This window comes from Buteo buteo, chromosome 11 (genome assembly GCF_964188355.1).
Source record: "Buteo buteo chromosome 11, bButBut1.hap1.1, whole genome shotgun sequence".
In the NCBI taxonomy this organism is placed as follows: Eukaryota; Metazoa; Chordata; class Aves; order Accipitriformes; family Accipitridae; genus Buteo; species Buteo buteo.
The window spans coordinates 33,271,465-33,290,545 of NC_134181.1; the positions used below are offsets into that span (position 1 = coordinate 33,271,465).

Sequence of the window (19,081 nt, forward strand, 5' to 3'; positions counted from 1 at the left end):
AAAAAGAATTATTGTTAGAACATGGCAAGATTTTTTTAACCGTTAAGTTTATTCTTACTAAAAGCACAAAGAATCATTCATGTGACTTTAAAACAATTTCTGCAAATTTTTCCCCCAAAACATATTTACTATCCTAATTCATCTCACTAAGACAGAAGAACCAGAAAGGAATTACATTGAAATCTAGACTACTTACCCTGACCTACCTGAATCAACTGCAAGATGAAATAAAGCACAATATTTAAGATATGTTAATTTGTACAACTGTTATGTTTTAATTATAATTTTAATGATATTGTTTTCTCTTTTATTATTAAGTCAAAATATTATTTGAAAGTATTCTTAGTAGCCATTTTTCATCTCACAACTTCAGGGTAAGTTTCATGTTTATGAAAAAGCCCCCAGAAAAATGTGAAATTAGATACTTTGGCATACTGGTGTCCTGGTTTCAGCTGGAATAGAGCTAATTTTCTTCCCAGTAAGTGGTACAGTGTGCTTTGGATTTAGTGTGAGAATAATGTTGATAAAACACTGATGTTTTAGTTGTTGCTAAATAGTGCTTATCCCAAGTTAAGGATTTTTCAGTTTCCCATGCTCTGCCAGCAAGCAGGGGTACAAGAAGCTGAGAGGGAGCATAGCCAGGACAGCTGACCCAAACTAGCCATAGGGATACCCCATGCCATAGGGCTATTGCATACCATAGGACGTCATGCGCAGTATATAAACTGGGGGGAGTTGGCCAGGAGGGGGATCACTGCTCAGGGACTGGCTGGACATCAGTCAGCAGGTGGTGAGCAATTGCACTGTGCATCACTTGTCTTTCTTGGGTTTTATTTCTCTCTTTTGCTATTTTCATTACTATTATTATAATATTTTATTTCAGTTATGAAACTGTTCTTATCTTAACCCACGAGTTTTCCCTTTTTTTTTTTTTTCTGATTCTCCTCCCCATCCCAGTGGGTGGGGGAAGAGTAAGCGAGCAGCTGCGTGGTGCTTAGTTGCTGGCTGAGGTTAAACCACGACAATTGGTAAGCTAATACAGCTTTCCACAACAATTTTATCTAGGAAATAAAAAAATTCAGAAGAAGCTACTGTCACACAGCATTATTTTTGCTAACATAATATTATTAAAATGACTCCTGAGATGCAACCCCAGGTGTGTGAAAGACAAGTAGCTAACATTATTGAACACATGGGTATTAAACAAGTCAAACTGTCAATAACAGAGTTCTGAAAAATCCTTTTCAATATTCATCGTTAGAATCACAGCTACTGAACGCTAACTGCAAGTAAACGTTATAGAACAGTTTGCCCCTGAAAGCTTTTGTGCGTTTCCTCCAGGTAACTGCTCTGGAAGGTAATTTTCAGACAGGAGTTAGGTTTATAACACAGACTCAGAACTGCAATTTAATGCTAGCACCCCAAGACCTTTCAAATGCAACTGGGAGGTGAGGGAGTTACAGTCCTTAAATTAGAACTTATGGTTTTTAGACATGTAAAATAAAAATGTAACCATTTGGAACTACTCACTTGAAAATACACTGTCCAGTAAGGTATTAAAGCCAAAAAGACAGGGATAATCTTGACGAGAGCTTTCACATCTTCTACTTTATCTTCTCTGAATGGGCCCCCACGAGACAGCTTGGCCATCTCAAACAGGCTTTGCTTGCGAGGTTGCTGAAGTACTCCCTGGCCTTCGCTTTTGAAAAGAATTTGAAATGTTTAGTTAAACAACAGCAAAAACTGACATAACTGGCAATCTTGTGACACTTCATTATAAAAAGCTCATACATTTCCAAAATAAGTTACTCATGTAAGTTACAGCAAAACAACTAGGCCAGAATCGATCATCAGGAGGTGAAAAAGCACAAGCTGAAAATTTCCATTATAAAGGGTTCTTTATCCCCCCCCCCCCCCCCCAATGAATAACTGGTACTGCAATATGCAAAACTTAAGAAAATGTATCACAAAATACAGGTTATTCTAATTCATTGAATTGTTTTGCAATCTGAATACATGAAAGCCCGTTGCAGAGGAGGCACCTGACATCTCTTATCATCAGTGACTAAATTCAGCCACCAGTATTCCATGGGCATCTCTTAAGAGTGAAGTAACCATTTGGAAAGCAAAAAGCCAGTACACATCTTGGCTGCCCATCAAGCCACTTAAAACATTAAATGCAGATGACAGTGTTTTTCAAATCAGAAGGCATCCCATAAACATATCTAAGCAGAGAAGAAAGTTAGATAATGCTTAAAAGCAGCATACTTAGGTTATGTTACACTTTCAGAAACTCTGAACTGGCAAGACATCGCATTCAGTTGAAAACAGCAGACTTGATCTTGCAGCATGGAGATCCAGTGATCCCAAAATGTGCCTCTCTTTCATCCCAGAACTCCCAGAAAATATCTCCAGGACTCCAATTTTCCAGTTCCAGTTCTCAAAGCAAAAATGCACATTCTAGTGTATTCTCTAGTGTGACTTACTGCCAGCTAGTTTGAACTAACTAGTTCCAACTCTTAGGCTGATATTCAGACTATACAAAAGAGCTCATTACAAACCTATTAGTTGAATGTTCCACATGTCTCTTTCTTGAGCAACAAGAATATGCAAGAATTTTAAACATGTCTGTGAAGGCACTACCATCAGGCGGTTTTGTGATGAAGAAACTCTGACCACATAAGAAAACCATGAATGAAATCCCAATGCAAACTGTTGGGATACTATATCCAATAACAAAGCTCACATTCTGTTGAATGTATGCAATGCCTCCCAGAGAGAGAATAGCTCCCAAATTAATGCTCCAATAAAACCAATTAAAAAATCTTCTTGTGGCTTCTGGACCCCGATCTTTGACCTGGAAAAGATTAAAAACAAGTCATTCAGCTTCTGAAGAAAACAAAGCCTGTTTATTAGAATTCAATCAGGTTCAATGCATGAAGAGTTTAGGTTTAATTTAGAGTCACACTGAAATGATTTACGTGTTTTGGGTTTAGCATGTATTTGATGAAATGACACCCTACTGAGCTACCCCACTATATCAGTGACCTTGTTGAAGTTCAGCATAGGGATAAAAAAAGCCATACAATACTAAACTACATAGCTTCCCCATATAGGCCATTATTTCTACTGCACTGTCTCTCATTTGGTCATTTCTTTAAAAAAACTCACTCAGACTAACACCCCGTGGTCCACAGAAGTTGAAATTATTATTTTTTTACTAAAAAAAAATAATAATTAAGCTACCTAAAAATTAATATATTAGTAGTATTGCAACAATTGTTTCTTCCAACTGTATACACAATAAGTTAACCGTATTCCATTTTCTAAGCCTCAAATGACTACTTGGTAATTAAAACACAAATTTAACTTTTAACAGAGTCCTAATGCCCCTCATCAGAACATAAATTGAAGACTTGCCATTTTGACCTTTAAAAAAAAAAATAAATTAAATTTGGGTTGCCTGAGGTGTCACAAGGTCCCTGTAAACATTTATCCCTCTACTAAGTCAGCACTGTTCATAGTGCTATTTTTTCTGCTTGAAGCTCTCAATGTCTCTCCAGTGAAAGTAAAGACAACCCTGTTTATAGAATTATCCTGTATAGTTTTCACCATCACTCTTTAATCTGTATTGCCTACCATAAGTCACCCCACATTTTGTAACTAAGTCACAGGAACCCAGCATCACCCATAAGATGTGATGTAAGAGAAATTTTGCAAGTTAATATTTGAAAGACTTTAAAAAGATCAACTAGTCTGTAGAAAAAATCATAATACCATATTTGTCACTGTTTTATGACTGAAAGGCCATTAACAGTGACTAGCAAGTCAATGCCATGCACCAGTCTTGCTGAGTCAGTTGTTTCTGACTTCTAATTGCAAGTTTCCCTTCCTCATTTGCCAGATCTTCAAAAGATCTGTGTTTAGTTTGCAGTATGAAAAGCAAGCTATGTCTTGAAATAAGTTTTTAACATTGTCAGTTCTGATTTAAGTTCTGCTTCAAGTTTCTCAGTGGTGCACAAACCCATCTGTATCATTTAACCAAGGCTAACAAAAGAAATATTAAAGCATCTACTCCTATGCATAGTTAATAGCATTGTTAGGCATCCAGGTAGGTCTGTTAGCATGTCAAATACAATCTTGGAGCCTAAACCCTTTCTAGTTTCAACTTGGTACTCATTTCCTAATTTTAACAGTCATCACCTGCAGTAGTGTATCAACCTAGGAATTCCTTCTAAACCCCAAACAGCAGCAGGATATTAGCAAACAATTACATCATAAACACAGTGCTCCAACTTATGTAAAGAGTTAGCAAACTATTCTATGAAATTTCCATGTCTTCATCATAAAGTCTCAGTTCTCTTATAATTTCTGCAAGGAAGATGACTTCCCACCCTCCCTCTTACAAATTTCCTTGCTCCTGTCTATGCAAAGAAGAGCTGGGAGATGAAAGCAAACTGATACAGGTAAGAACAGGGCAAGCACAGCGTGATGCTTCTATCAAGTATTATTCCAGCCTCCAACCATTAGCTCCCGAGAAACTTCCTGAACCAAGGATGGCTTCTATCTACTTAACAAATGCAGCAGATCTCCTCTCTATGAACTTGTCCAGCCTGCCTCTGAACTCAGGCCAGCTTTTAGAATCCATAATATCCTGTGGCAAAGAGCTCCCCAGCTAATTACACACTGGGAAGAACCACCTCTGCCTGTTTTGAACCTACCCTGTACTAGCCCCACTCATTTTACCTACTTCCAGGAAACAACAGAAGACAGCTGAGCTTTATTCCATCCCTGGTCCATTTCTGCCTCTCTCCCCCATCCATTATTTCCACAAACCACTATCACATCTTCCTTCTAAGCTGCCTTGCCAGGAAGTTGTAGACTGTTTCATGATTCCTCGCATGGAAACTACTAACCATGTCTGTGGCCCTTCTCTGAAACTTCCTTCTCCATCTCCAGTATCCTTTTTGAAACAATGACCAAAAAGGAATGCAATGCTCAAGCGACAGGCACACCAGACTCACAATGAAAAGAATCCATTTTCTTCTTCCTTATCAAAGTACATATAAGCACTAAAAATCACATCACAGCCACGTCTGAAATGCCACTATGGCATTTTTTTGACAAACATTAATAACATAATAAAAATCACGCTGAACTACCTGGTGGAATGTCTTGTCAAAGTGGAAGAACTATGAAGATGTCTTACCACAACCAGAAAACACAGTAGAGTTAAAAGGTAATCCTTTTAGTTCTTTTCAAACATCACATCAGCTGCCCTAAATATTAGCTATATTACATTTACAGTGGACTACTCCAAGTTTCCCCCTGCTGGTTATTACTTGAGCTATGTGACAGCACAAAATAGATTGGTTTATAAGTAGACACTATATTTTAATAAGGGGCCAAGAAGAAAAAAAAATGTTATAATTTTATTATTTTATTTTTATCAAGGACAAGTATTTTTCACAAAACTGCAGGAATTCTCCTTTTCCCCCTTATGTCTGCATTATTTTCAATCACTCAAACAGAAAGAAATATCTATCCCTCCCTCCGCTCAATTTCATCTGTGCTCAAGCATAGCAGCACTCTCCTTGTGGTACCAGCACACCAGCTCCATTATATTCTTAACATCCTACCAGTAACTGCAGCAGGAAAATGATGCACATAAATGGCACAAGTATGGTGTGGGTCCTAGATCGAATCTATCTTGTGGGCTAAGGGTTCCACATCCCTGCACTGAAAGTCAAACATGTAAAAGGTACATAGGTACATGTAAAAGATGTTGTCCCCATCACAACAAAACAGCTTAAAACCAGTAGTAGTGCCTAAAAGGTATGAAAAACATCACCTCCTTAGATTTACCATGTTTTAGTCAAACTCCTTACAATAGGAAAATGCAAGCAATTATCAGCAAAATGCCGCGGCTAGAGTGCAAGGCTTCCTATCACTGAACAAAAACACTGTAGTAAAACTGTTTCAAAGGTGCCCTGACTTGAATGATCATTAGCAAGTATCTAGTACACACAATTTATTTGCTCTAGGCAACATGTGGTTTTGCAGATGAGCTCAGATTCAGACATTTTCCACAGAATTTGCCAATATTGGACAGCTGTCACTTATTTAGATCACCTCCCACTGCATAACATCCAGTCCTGAGTCTCCGGTTCACTGTTCTGCATTCTTCAAACCTTACACAGTTTTTTTCCCTACTAAATGGGACAGCACATCATTCTTCAAGAACACTAAGGAACAATCCAGTAGTGCTTTTACTTCAATAAAAATACAGAATGACCTACTGTACCATACAAGGAGCATCCCAATTGCCCTGAATTTTTCTCTTTTAAACTATAGGGCAAATTTTAATTGAAAAAAAAAAAAAAAATCCAGCAAACAAAATAAAACCCCCAAACCCCCCTTAGCCCCCCCCCCCCCCCAACTAAACAAAACCCCCACACCTAAAAACACCACCAACAAAGAAATGAAGGAAATGAGCAACTCTAAGCTTTCTGGCCACAGCTGCTTTGTCGGTCCTTGGTCACACGTCAATGCTGCCAGCATTCAGGTGGGCCTCTAAAGAGGAAATAAAATAATCTTGCTACTTTCAAGGCATCTAACATAACTTTTGCAAAAGAAAATCTAACCTAACACTTGATTTTTCTACAGTCCAAAAGGTGGCTTTTTTATATATCCGATAACTATCCTTTACATATAGTTAATCCAAATGCAGAAAGAAATGCACAGTGACATTCTGAGTTTTATAACTGGGACCTACAGAGCACTGGATTTCAAAATAGTAAAGCAATAGTTCTCAAAATCAAGATTTCTAATGCAAAACACATATCAGACTGATCGTGGTCAGATGACGTACTTAGAACCACAGTTTTCATGATAAAGAATCTTCAGTGCACTATGTTATGGGAATCATGTAATCATTAGGTTATTTACAGCCACTTTCAGACACCATCAGCTGTGTAACTCTGCACTGCGATACTCTGAACTCATTTAGGATACAAGGTTAACACCTTACAATGAGATCAAAATTTTAAATGTAACTAAAACAAAGAGAGAAAGAGTAACTATTTCTTTAGTTACAACACCTGATGAAAAGTCATCATAAATAACTTCCACAGCACAGCTGTCCCTAAGGTTGACACTTAGACCTCATTCTGACTTAGGAGAAAGATGATCACTTGCTGAACTATCCCTCCCCTGGATTTTTCAATACCAACACCTTTCTTAGGAGATGATCCAAGCACTAACCAAAGCAGTTTGCACAGCTTGAAACCAAAAATATTACACAGCTCAAATATTAAGATTCTATTAGACTCTCTTGATTTTTATGTAAATAGCCAGGAATCTATACAAGCATCACTGCTTCTCCATAGTTCCTGTGTTTAGATGCTTTGCTTTGTCACAAAGTAATTCCCTAGCTCTCTACAGCTAAGTCAGTTTCAAAGAAATGGTTATCCACAGGATTTCTTATTTTTGCTGCAGCTAGTGCCTATCTGGTGCATACCATTCTGCTGTGACATCTGATTTCTGACATCATCTCCCAGTGATCTCAAGTATTTCCTAAACACCAACATTTCAGAGTTCCAGTATGTCATAATCTTCTCTCTCTCCCTCTTCACAGCATGACAAATGCAAAGCTACGACCTCCTATTTGACTCACATGAAAGGAAAAAGATTATTTAAAAGTTACTGACATTAGCAGTTTTCATTTGTTCCTGCAATCAACTGACAGTCACAAGTCACAAATGTAACAAAAACCCCCAAACTTATCCTAGCCAACTATGCAAGCAGCCACACAACAGAGCAAGGATGAAAACATAGAAGCTTGCCCTTCTCCTTAGCCTACAAAAGGAAGCACAATGACAAGTTTTCCATAGTCAAATTTACTCTTACAGAATTCTGACCTTCTAGTAGTCCATCACTACAGACACCAGTTATTCTTTGAGAGCATCTGGAGAAAGCTCAGTAACAGAGCTATACAGTACTACTTAGTTGCTACATAATTTCAAATTTTTGTACTATAATTTGGCCAATCCACATTTCAAGTCTGCTTCCTCTCGCTAGTGTCGTATCTATTCTGTTTCTGTCAGAAACAGAACAAATAAGTACTGCCCATGTGAATGCCACAACTTCAGTTTTCAAACTGTTATCTGCAGAGTCTTAGACATCCACAGTCTCCTAAGAAGTTCAACAACAAAAAGTAACTTGCAGTTAGTGACCTTCAATTCTTTGTACAAGGTCCCCCATCCTTCCCCAGAGGCTGTAAAATCTAAGTTCTACAAATAAATAAATAAATACAGTTGAAAATCACTCTAAAGCCATCTTTACACCAGCAATTTCGAATAGCGCCCTGCCTCTGACGATGCTAATGTAACAACAATGGTTATAGCAAAGCTAGAAGATTTTTGGCAGCTTATGGGCTGATAGATTTAATGACTATGATAGCAATTCAGAAAGATATACTGTGGCTTAAAACTAGCATCTCTATCACCATAACCCCAAACCAGCTTAATCTATAATTAGAACAATTATTATAGCTGATACTAGATCAGTAATCTACTGCTAATTTTGGCTTCAGTGTTGAAGCTAAACCAGCTTTCACAATAATGAGGGATAGTCATATTGTTTCCTAACTACCAAAAGTCACAAACTGCTACACAGAACAGGAAGTGACTGCAAAACACTCGCATTTAAAAGGGGAACTGGAAAGTGCCAGGTTGTACGTACCACATGATTATAAACGCTATTCTAAGAACCATCAGTTCACATTTAGACTTGTATGATGGCTCAGTCTGCAACTTCTAAAAAAATGGCTCTTACTTATAAACACAGTTAAGTAAAGCAGATCTACACCTAGTTTGCAGTAACTGTTTTTTTGCTAAGCTGACTGACAAAAGTTACTCTATACTGTCTACTTAGTCACGTGTAACAGCACTTCTAAAAGCATCCATTTAACAGAAATTAAGAAACTACATCTTTTTAACTTCAGAGGAAAATAAGTATTGGAATTTAGTTTCCAATTTTCCACAAAGTGATTCTTTTCGTCTAAATAAAAAAATCCTCATTATATTTGGGCTCTCTATAATACCCAAATTATAGATCATACATTAAAACTGAAAAATTACATGGTAATTTTTAGGAGATCTGCAACAAAATGTACTTAACAATATCTGAAAGGTGGTTCATGTCAGCTAAAGTGCATGATACAGAATTCATATTTTCCTTTGTCTGGTATTTAAGGGAAGGAGGACAAATCGTATCAGCCCACATCCAGCCAAAACATGTTTGCATGGTATTCTGGCCTCCCAAGAATGTGACTCTGGGAGACAGACTTTATTCTCAGCAATATATATCCATCTACCCAGCAGTTTGCTACATTTCTATGCAGGGAGAAGGCACCCAAGAGGGCCCAAAATTGCACAACAAGATAACTGGTATGCTGTAGTATATTTAACAATAGATAAGCCAGAAGAACAGAGAAGGGGAAAAATTCAGTCCTCAGCAGAGCTCTACTGATTATTATGAACCAGAAAGGAGTATTTCTTTTGCTTCACCCTACATAAATCACTGTGAATTATCTGCAAACCTAGCCAAAAACTGCCTTCTGTGAAATCCTGGGGGGAAAGCCTTTAAAAAATCCAGCTACAACAGCTACACTTCCATTGGCAATGGTTCTTCTTTTGCTCTGTTCCTGCCATTATTTATCTCTTATATTTAACGTTCATAAAGTGTTCTGGGGATAAGCAGTCAGTTTTGAAAAACACCTTACAAGATAAAGTCATATTAAAGCTATTTCACTTGATGGGCTTATGCTGGCTTAAACAGAACCAATACATGGGGGACACACAATCCTAGGCTATAATAATGTTTTACATTTATATACTGCCTTTCACCCAGAACTCCAGAATTTATAATATATGAAAGGCCAAAGAATGACAGATGTAAACTGCACAACAGAGAACAGAGGTATGTTTGGCAAAGATACTGTGGTAGATTCCACCTCTCACAAAGAATTACATGGCATTTCTGATACTCTAACCAGAACTCAATGGTCTGGTAAGCAGACATGCAACCGGATTGGAGGTATTTTCCTTGCTTTGTCATCAGGAACAGTTTGGTTAGAAAAGCTGCTTAGTATCTAAGCATCTGAAATTCTCAATTTTTAAAGCAGAAATTATACTCCAACATCCACAGTCAGCATACTATTTTCGCATAAGACTGTAAAAAAATACGTGCAACAGCGCATACCAGTTAATACTGAACTATGAGCTGTCTCTCAAATATTTTCTGTAAAGCCACTTGGTTCTGCAGTGATGATCCAATGAATGATATCACCGAAGTGGATCTGAGTAAGGTCGTTTGACAGGACGTGTCCTTGTGAGAACAGCACAGGTAATGCTTACCACGCTGAGAGCACCTTCCCACCCGTCATGTGGTGCAACATTAGCCTGCACGAAAATACCACTCAAGGGCACTGGAGTACACAGAGAATACCTAAAGCATAAAAAACTGTTTGTTCTCTAGCCTTCATTTATCACAGGGTGATAAAGGCCTCTGACCACTGCCCTAGAAGGACCATGTTATCCTTGTCAAAGCTAACATGTATATCAGATATTTCACCCGATGAGCTCTGAGATCAAATTAAGCGGGTACAAATGCCGCAATGGAGGATAATTAACAATCCACTTAATGGCCATTAAGTATTCAGCCCAACTTCTCAAGATGGTGATGGCTTAGCCAAATCAGGTACCACACATAAGGCAGGGCTACCAGGAAACCAAGGGTCATAAGAGATCTGACACCACACAGACACCAAAATTACAGCAAACAGGGTACAACTTAACAGCTTGCGTTACACAGGGAACAAAGCTGGATGATCTGATTCCATCTGAGACTTAACACCGACAGAGATGCGAATCAGTAGGTGCACTGTCCACCCCACCAAGGCAAGCCCCTCTGCACGACTGACAGCCATCCCCTGGTTCAGATCAGCACCCACAAACGATTCGGCAGCTGCCAAATAATACTTGACCTGGTCCGCCCCAAAAGGGGTGATGTTGGCCTTGACCGACCCGACGCCCAGCCCCACGAGGACCAGTCCAACGAAGGTGGCGGTGGCACAGTAGCGGGTGGCTCCCACCTGGGAGCAAGGTGCCACGGTGGCGTTGGCCGCTGGAGAGGAGCAGTTCTCTACAGGGAACAAGGGGATGTCCCCGCAGAGGCCCTGGCGGGTGTGCGGTGCGGCGATGACAGGGAAGGCCAGCATGCCCAGCAGGTAGAGCGCCATGCTGAGCAGGATGGTGCCAAACTTGCCCAGGAGGGCGTCGGCCAACCAGCCGCCGAAAGGCGACACCAGGTAGGTGATGCCCATGAAGAGCAGCAGGGCCTGGCTGGCCTGGGCACCCTCCCAGCCGTAGGGAGGCCCGTTGAGGAAGAGCACCAGGTTGGAGGTGATGCCGTAGAAGGCCACTCGCTCCAGCAGCTCGGCCAGCAGCACGGCGGCGCAAGCCAGCCGCCGCCCGTGAAAAGCGCTGCTCGCTGCCCGCCCGCGTTCCCCGCTGCTCAGCAAGGGGCTGCGCTCGCTCGGCTCGGCCTCCTCCATGACGGCGCCTCCTTCCCGGCCCCGCCGCGCTTCCCGGCCCGCCCTGAAGAAACTTGGCCGCGTTCTCGCGGCGGGGCCCGGCCCGGCCCGGCCCGCCCAGGCGGGGAACGGCGCCCCGCCGTTGGCTGAGGCGGCCGTCGCTCCTCCGGCAGCGCCGTCACGTGGGCGGCCGGGCCGCAGGGAGCGGCGGCTGAGGCGAGACGGGGCGGGACATGGCGGACCGGAAGCTGCGGGGCGGGTCCGCTCGGAGGTACCGGCTGTGAGGGCAGCCCGGACCGGGCGGTCGGGCCGAGCAGGCCGCGGGGCTTCTCCTCAGCGCCGGGGCCGAGCTAAGCTGAGCCCAGGGGTGGGCGCACCTCCGGGCGCGCGGAGCTTCCGTGGGGAAGAGAGGCGGCAGCTTTCTCCCCGCAGGTTTTCCCTCGCCGCTTTCGTTAGGATGCCAGGCGGGGTAAAGAGGGGGTGGGGGGAGGCCGCAGCAGGGAAAATCGATATTATGGTTATTTCCTGCGTTAGGTCGGGCTGGGAGTTACGTTTTGGGCATTAACTGGGGCTGTGTGGCTTTGTAAACGACACGGGTTCAGCGCTGGCTTCCCCGAGAGCCCTCGCTGCCTCCTTAGGTTTATCCAGCGATAACGGCGAGAGAGAAACGCGGTTTGTTTCGCTGCTGCGCTTCTCAGTGGGGAAAGCAAAAGCGAGGACTGTCCCCGCCAAATTAATATTTATATATATCTATCGACGTGAACATGGGTTCCAAATGACTCTCCTCGTCCCTGTAGTGCGGCGTCTTCGGCGCTCGGAGCCGCCCCGTCAGCACCCACCGTCCCCGTCCCGGGGTGGGAGAGCACCCGCCGGGAGCGTGGGGTGCGCGGTTCGGTTTGCCTGAGGTGTGCCACCGGTGATGGTCCCTCCTACGCACACGCGGAGAATGAAGGCTCGGATTTGAATGGAACGAAGCGCACGATTAAAATGAGAAAACGGGCACTAGCGGTTGCAGGTTTGGAGCCCTAAAATGTTCTTTTGTTCCACCATCACGTATGTTGAGGTAAAGATGGTGAAAGTACGTCATTGTCTTCAACAGCAGACTTAAAAGTCACATTTCTTGGCCAGAACAGAGTGGGAAAGATACTCCTGGTTGTGTGTTTCCAATGGAAAAGGTAATTTGATTGACATCATATAGTTACACCCACTATTTAGGTATGACTTAAGATTTTTGGAACAGCGTCAGTAATTGAGCAAGCGATGCTTGTAAAAGTAAATGTATTCATTTAATGATGGGCCTTTGTAAATAACATATGCCATAAAAATGACTCATTAAATCTATTTGCTGTCTTAACTAGTTAAATTTCCTGACAAAGGACAATGAGGAAAATGCAACTAGCTGTAGAGAGAGATCTTTTTGTGAACTACTGTAACATGACTGATTCTGTAATTTAAAAAATTACATTTCAGCTTTGCCCAGCTTAATACAGTGTATCATCTCAATTGTGATTACATTTTCTAAGGGGTCTAGTAGTATTTGCTGGAGACTATGAGGTAATTACGCATACTTTGCTTTACTGTGTGTTTTAATACGCAGATATCACATTCTAGGCCCTTCGTAATTTACCTTCATGAGCAGGGTGAGATTTTTATATTGGCCTACCCAAAAACTGTTACAAACATCTAGCAATGCTGAATAGTATTTGAAATGTACATTATAAAATGTTACTTAAATCTTCAGGTATTGAGAGACAGGTACTCACTAAAATTCGGAAGCTACTGTTACAACCTGAACACTCTCTCTGGAAGTATAGCAGCTTCAGGAAGGTGGTTTTTAATTTTCCTCCAGACAAGAACACTTAGCTACAGTATATTTAAAACTTCATTAAGATACATCCATGACCCTTTCTTTGAGTACCGTGAATGCACCTATGTCTATACAGTGATACATTAGTGCATGTACATGTTTTCAAATACACAACAATACTTGATGCTGCAAAGACTTGTAGATTTTTAATTTTTTCAGTCAAGGCCTATATAACAGAAAACCCAGAGTTACCATAAATAGTAATAAAATGTTAAGACCTCTTTGAATGTTTCCTTTATTTCTTCTTTATTTCCCAGATGACTGGTTAAGTCTCCTCATTTGTCTCATGGAGCAGGTCTTGTGTTACATTGATGTTTGCATTTTTGTCTTTTTTGTGTTATGCACTAAATGTGCTCGATAGCTATTGTCTGGTTTTAGAACTAGCAGCGGTGAAAAGTTACAATGGCCAAGCTATTTTTAATTAGGTATCTCATGAAGATATCAAAACCCCAGCTTGCTTTTAACCCAAAACATGACTTTCTGAGCATAGTCACATATCCTGCTTTAGGCCATGCAGCTAGGGAATGTCCCCATTTTGGATTACGTAGGCTGTTTTAGGTACAGGGCTGCAGCAACAGGGGAAGGTGTGTTTCTTGGTTGGCGTGCACACTGCCAACCTTTTGTGGTACGACACAGCCGGATGGCAGCTGGGTGAGCTATGTTGTGTGGAGGAGATCTTGGAACCAGAAGGAGGGTCCGTTGGGAAAGGGTTTAGCGTAGCAGTATAGCAGAAGACTGAAAGGCAGCTGCATAAGCTTCGTGCAGTCCGTGTGATGTGTTACGGGTCTGTTAGACTGACAATTGGGCAGCAGTGACTAACAGAGATAACTGGTGCTAAATTTGAGGGTGTTAAGTGCTCTCAAAATCCAAATATGCTTCATATAGGCCACTTACAGTGAAACAAATCTCAAGGCTAGAATCCTGGCCAGATTGACAAAAGCCCTCTAAATTTCAATGGGGATGGGATGTCATCCCAGAAATGCTTTCTAAAATGGTGATGAAAATAGCTTGGTCCTGCCTACCCTTAAATTAGCATTTATGCTATTTTTAGCATTTATGCAAGATTTGTTGCTCTTGAAGTTGTCGCCATCGTTTTTGGTTTGGATGGAGTTTAATATGGTCCAAACAATGTTGTGCTGAATTATTTCTAAGTGATAACTCAGTGAGATGGAGACAGTTGAATGTAGCTCTGCAGCATAAAGGCCCATTAGCAAAACGTGAGCCAGCGTACCAATATGCTTACAATTTGCCAGAATACACTCCAATATATATCATTATCACTCCTAAACCCTCAATTCCTGAATACCTGTCATCCTCAGAGATCCGTACAAGTTATCTGAAGAACTACTATTTTAAAAATTGTTAAATTTAAGAGCCTTTCTCTGTATGTGGCATATTTTTCTCCCTCTACCTGACATTGAGACTTGAAGACTGATTTAAGCCACAATAAACAGGCACTGCAGTTTGCAGACCACCTTTCCCCATCTTCTATAGTCTTGGGGAAACACAAGCATCCATGTGGCCCTGTGGTGCATTACATCGGGGAACCAGAGCAGATTGTAAGTATACAAGCGAAAATGTGAGCTTCTGTTAGATCAAGCCCTCCTTCTCATCTCGTGGCCACAAATGTCCTGCAAACACTCTCCATGCTTTTACAAAATGTTGAATCAAGTTCAAGGCCGTGGATATCTACAGTCAGCCACCTGGTCCCTATCAGTCTCCCAGCAGACTCCCAAAACTGGCCTCTCAGTCTTACTGCCTGCTGCCCCACCCATCCACTCTTAGCTGCTCACTGTGTTTCTGGTTATAACTGGGGTTTATCCTGAAGACCAGCTTGATAGTTTGGGATAGTTTTCTTGGTCCTGAGTTTGGGCTCTCCGTTTTTCCCTTCCCTGCTTTGTTTTAACTCTGGATTTGGCCTGCTGCTGTGGCAGCTGTGGTTCCCCATTAGAATTTTCCCCTGGTCTTACACACCTTTGGCGCTGCTTTATCATATGGCCTTCCTGGCATTTAGTGTGGACTTTGACCATCCCGTTGCCTTGTTCTTCGGACTAGCACAGTCCTCTTGCTTTTCTGGTTGGTGGCATCTGATCCACAATGAGTTTTTGTTCCATTCCTGCACCGACTATGAACCACCTTCGCCTTGGGAGACACATGGCGACCATGGCGTAGGTGAGGAACCGCCTCAGGAGACGGCGGCTGATACCAGCCTTCCCCAATGTTCTTCTCGGGATGCCTCTCGTGCAACCAACAATTAAAGGCTTCTCCGAGGCCACGATTTGAGCACGTCACCTTTGCGACCGTTTCGTGAAAAGACGCGGCACTATTTAGAGGCGGGGGGCGGCGACCCAAACCTACTGGCGCAACACCGGGAGCTTGGCTCGGTACTCAAGTGCCCTCTGACCAGCGACACCCACCTGGCAAGGGCGCGACTCGCCCCTGGCCGGACGGCTCCCGCCACCGCAAGGGCCACGCTCAGCCCTGGCGGGTGGGTCACCGCCACCTACCGCAGGGCTTCGAGGCCGGCGCGGCCTTCCCGCCCTTCTCCCCCGCCGAGCGCGGCGGCGGGCGGGCCGGGGCTGCGGCAGGTGGCACACACCCGCTCCGCGCCGCTTTTTCCGGGAGGCCGCGGGGCCGCGCCCGGGCCGCCGGCAGGTGAAGGAGGCGGCGGCGGCGCTGCCCCTCGCTGAGGTGACTCCCGCCCGGGCGGACGGGAGAGGCCGCTATGAGGCTGCTGTTGCTGGCGTGCCTCCGAGCGCAGACCGGCAACGCGACCACCGCGGCCAGGATACAGTAAGTGCCCCCCGGCCCCGCGATGCGAGGGGGACAGGGGATCCCCGCTGCCTGCGGTCTCGCCGCCTGCCCTCTTACCCCTGGGGATCCTCCTGCCCGCCGCTGCCTGCCTCACCGGCGAGCCGGCAGGGAGGCGGGGCCGGCGCCTCCATCCCCTCACGCTGAGGCCGCCGCTGCCCCGTCCGGCGGGCGGAGGGGGCTCCGCGGTGGGGGGGGGCCGGTGCCGCGGGCCCATCGCGGGGCTGGGGGCGGCGGGGGCCGTCCGCCATTGGGCGCCCGCGCTGGCGCACGGAGGCGGTGTCTCTGCCGCCTCAGCCGCGTGGCTGGCTGGCGGCGGAGGTGTGTGAGGGGGACGGCGGCCGAGCGCCCGGGCAGGCCCTCTCTGACAGCGCCGGGGGCGGCCGGGGGGGGGGGGGATTCGCCGTTTAGCCGGGGCCTGCTGGCTGTGGGGGGCCGAGCCCGTGTCCGGGGTGGGGGTACGGCCCCAGCGGCGGCTTTGCCGCGGCTCTGTCTGGGCAACGTGTGCCCCTTTGCCCGTAGTACTGGGGAGTAAGGGAGAGGGGGAGCCGAGGGGTTCCCCTCCCAATAACCGCCCCCCGCCCCCGCCCCCCCTAAAAAAAAGGCAAACAAAAGACCTTTTTTGCTGGCACGGGAGCAATTCGTGCTTGCAGGGTGACCCAGGCGCACAAGCCAAGAGCAGGGGTCCCCTCACCAGCCGCCCCGCAGAGCCCTTCCCTTGCACAACCGGTGTCAGTCAGCGGTGCAGCAGAATTCCTACGGGCTGCCTGCTTTGGGAAGTACCCAGAACGAGATGAGCAGGCAGTGCGAAGAGCAGGGGGCTCTGGGAGCTCAGAAATAAGGATCTGTACAGGAGCCATACTAGAGAGCAGTTGTGCAAGAGCAGCTGCAGTTAGCACCCTTGCTGTAGGGATTCAACGTGCAGCTCTTATGGGGATTATGGACGTGAATCTGTAGTGCTTTGAAACTGGACTCACAGAATTGCACAAATATTCCTAATGTCCCCATTTAACTTTCTCTATGATGTGAAAGAAGGATGTGGCTGACAGCATTTCTGAGGGCTTTCCTGTGTATGTGAGCTTTGTTAAAAAAAAAAAAAAAAGTCACCATAAAAATGAAACAATTTCCGAATGGTTTTGTCCTCTTGAGGACCGAAATAAGGACTTGGTTGCTTCTTAGCTGTCAAAGAATCATCCACAGTTTATTTGTTTTTCTTAGGATGAATCTCTTCGGATAGTGTTCTGCTATTACAAGTTTTCCCCAACTTTGATCTGCCTATTATCTCACTTTTAATGTTATGTATAGAAACAGGGCTCTGACATTGTTTAAGTGTTCACACTAGTTGTTTCACACCAAGTTCAGTCTTGGATTTGTGCAGGGCTATTGTGTTGTATAAGACAGTGGTAGAACATACCTGCTGCCTCATGTCAGTCACCCCAGCATCGAAGATCTAAAGCAAATGGAGCATAAAGACCAGAGAAAGCTGAAGTTTTCTGTATTTTAAAGCAATAATTATTAATAAAATGTTGAGATAAAACAAATACGTTCTTATATTTGTAACACAAATTTTTATACCTGTACATGTCAGCATAGAGTTCATGTGTGATGGTTTGTGTGGCATTCTGCATTTCCTTTAATCTCTTACCTTTTGCTCTCACTGGATAATACAAAACTAGTTATTCTTGGGGACATCAGTGCTCATTCTTTCTCCGTAAGGTATTTCTTCTACCTTTACAAATTAAATATTCACTTACCTTCATCTTCCACTTCAACTTTGAGGAAAGTCAGACAAACATTTAGACTGTGGAGCCGTTCAGAGGTAACCTAGTAGAAAGCAGGTTTTGCATTATTTCTAGTTAAACTAATCCTGAATAAAGACAAGCAAATGTCCACATATTATTTCAGATTGTCTTTTAACTACACTGAGATTGATTGTGATCATGTGAGCATACTGCATCGAGACACAGTGGTTTAGCAAGGTGCCTTTACATGAGTCACGGTAACCAGCAATTTTCGTTAGCCTTCTCCAGCTGTGATTCATGCATGGTGGCCTAAGCTAATGTTTTAGTATGAAAGAGGGCATAGACTTGGTGAGATGCAACAGCTCAGTTGACAGATGATTTAACGTATTACCATGTTAATGCAATCATTTGCAGCTATATGAACACATCTGCAGTGATCTGTGTAGAGTATACCAACTTGCTTTAGCATCCTATTGCTTTATAGGCATACGTTATACAAAGTGGATGCTGCTTTCTCATGCACATAGACCTTCAAACAAAAAGAAAATAATGAGTGAAAGGTCAATTTAATTCGCATTTACAATAAAGGTGGATAAAGGTTTCTAACAGAAATAGTGTTTGAGAGTGACTTATGTCATGTTCAGTTGCTATCTTATCACTTACCATGAATGTTCTTTATAGTGATAATATAAATGAGCCTGTTTAGGAAAAAAAAGGCTGATCAGGAAAAAAAGTAAAAAGTATTAGCTAGCAATAAAATCTGTCTTCCTGTCAAGTGACAGCTCTCACTAAAACCATCCTACACAGATACTTCCATCTAATACTGGTTTTCTTAAGACTTTATGCCATTTAAAAAAAAAAAAAAAGTACATGTATGGCCAAAGGCTTGGGCATGTCAATTCTTGCACCAGTCTGCCATACCTGAGGTTAAGTGCATATGGTAGCCTTTGTAGCATATGTGTTAATACACAGAAAATATATATTCCAGTTAATATTTGGCTTCAGTTGTATCTGCGTTCATGCTTATGAATTTATTTGTTCAATCTTTTTTTTTATATTGAACCT

The 19,081-nt window shown here is 43.4% G+C and overlaps 2 protein-coding genes across 2 annotated transcripts in view; one reads left to right on the top strand and one right to left on the bottom strand.

Annotated features, from left to right (window-relative positions):
- SLC15A4 (solute carrier family 15 member 4) overlaps positions 1-11,675 on the bottom strand; it is a 31,976-nt gene extending 20,301 nt beyond the window's left edge. Inside the window, exons 1-3 of the mRNA XM_075041448.1 lie at positions 11,048-11,675; positions 2,562-2,857; positions 1,531-1,699 (exon numbers count right to left, since the gene is read on the bottom strand). Of these exons, the coding sequence (XP_074897549.1) occupies positions 1,531-1,699; positions 2,562-2,857; positions 11,048-11,617 (1,035 nt within the window). The 5' untranslated portion in view covers positions 11,618-11,675. The remainder of the gene's footprint in view (positions 1-1,530; positions 1,700-2,561; positions 2,858-11,047) is intronic.
- Positions 11,676-16,132: 4,457 nt separating this feature from the next.
- The window catches only part of GLT1D1 (glycosyltransferase 1 domain containing 1), a 56,962-nt gene continuing 54,013 nt past the window's right edge, over positions 16,133-19,081 (top strand). Inside the window, exon 1 of the mRNA XM_075041449.1 lies at positions 16,133-16,256. Coding sequence (XP_074897550.1) covers positions 16,189-16,256 — 68 coding nt within the window. The 5' untranslated portion in view covers positions 16,133-16,188. The remainder of the gene's footprint in view (positions 16,257-19,081) is intronic.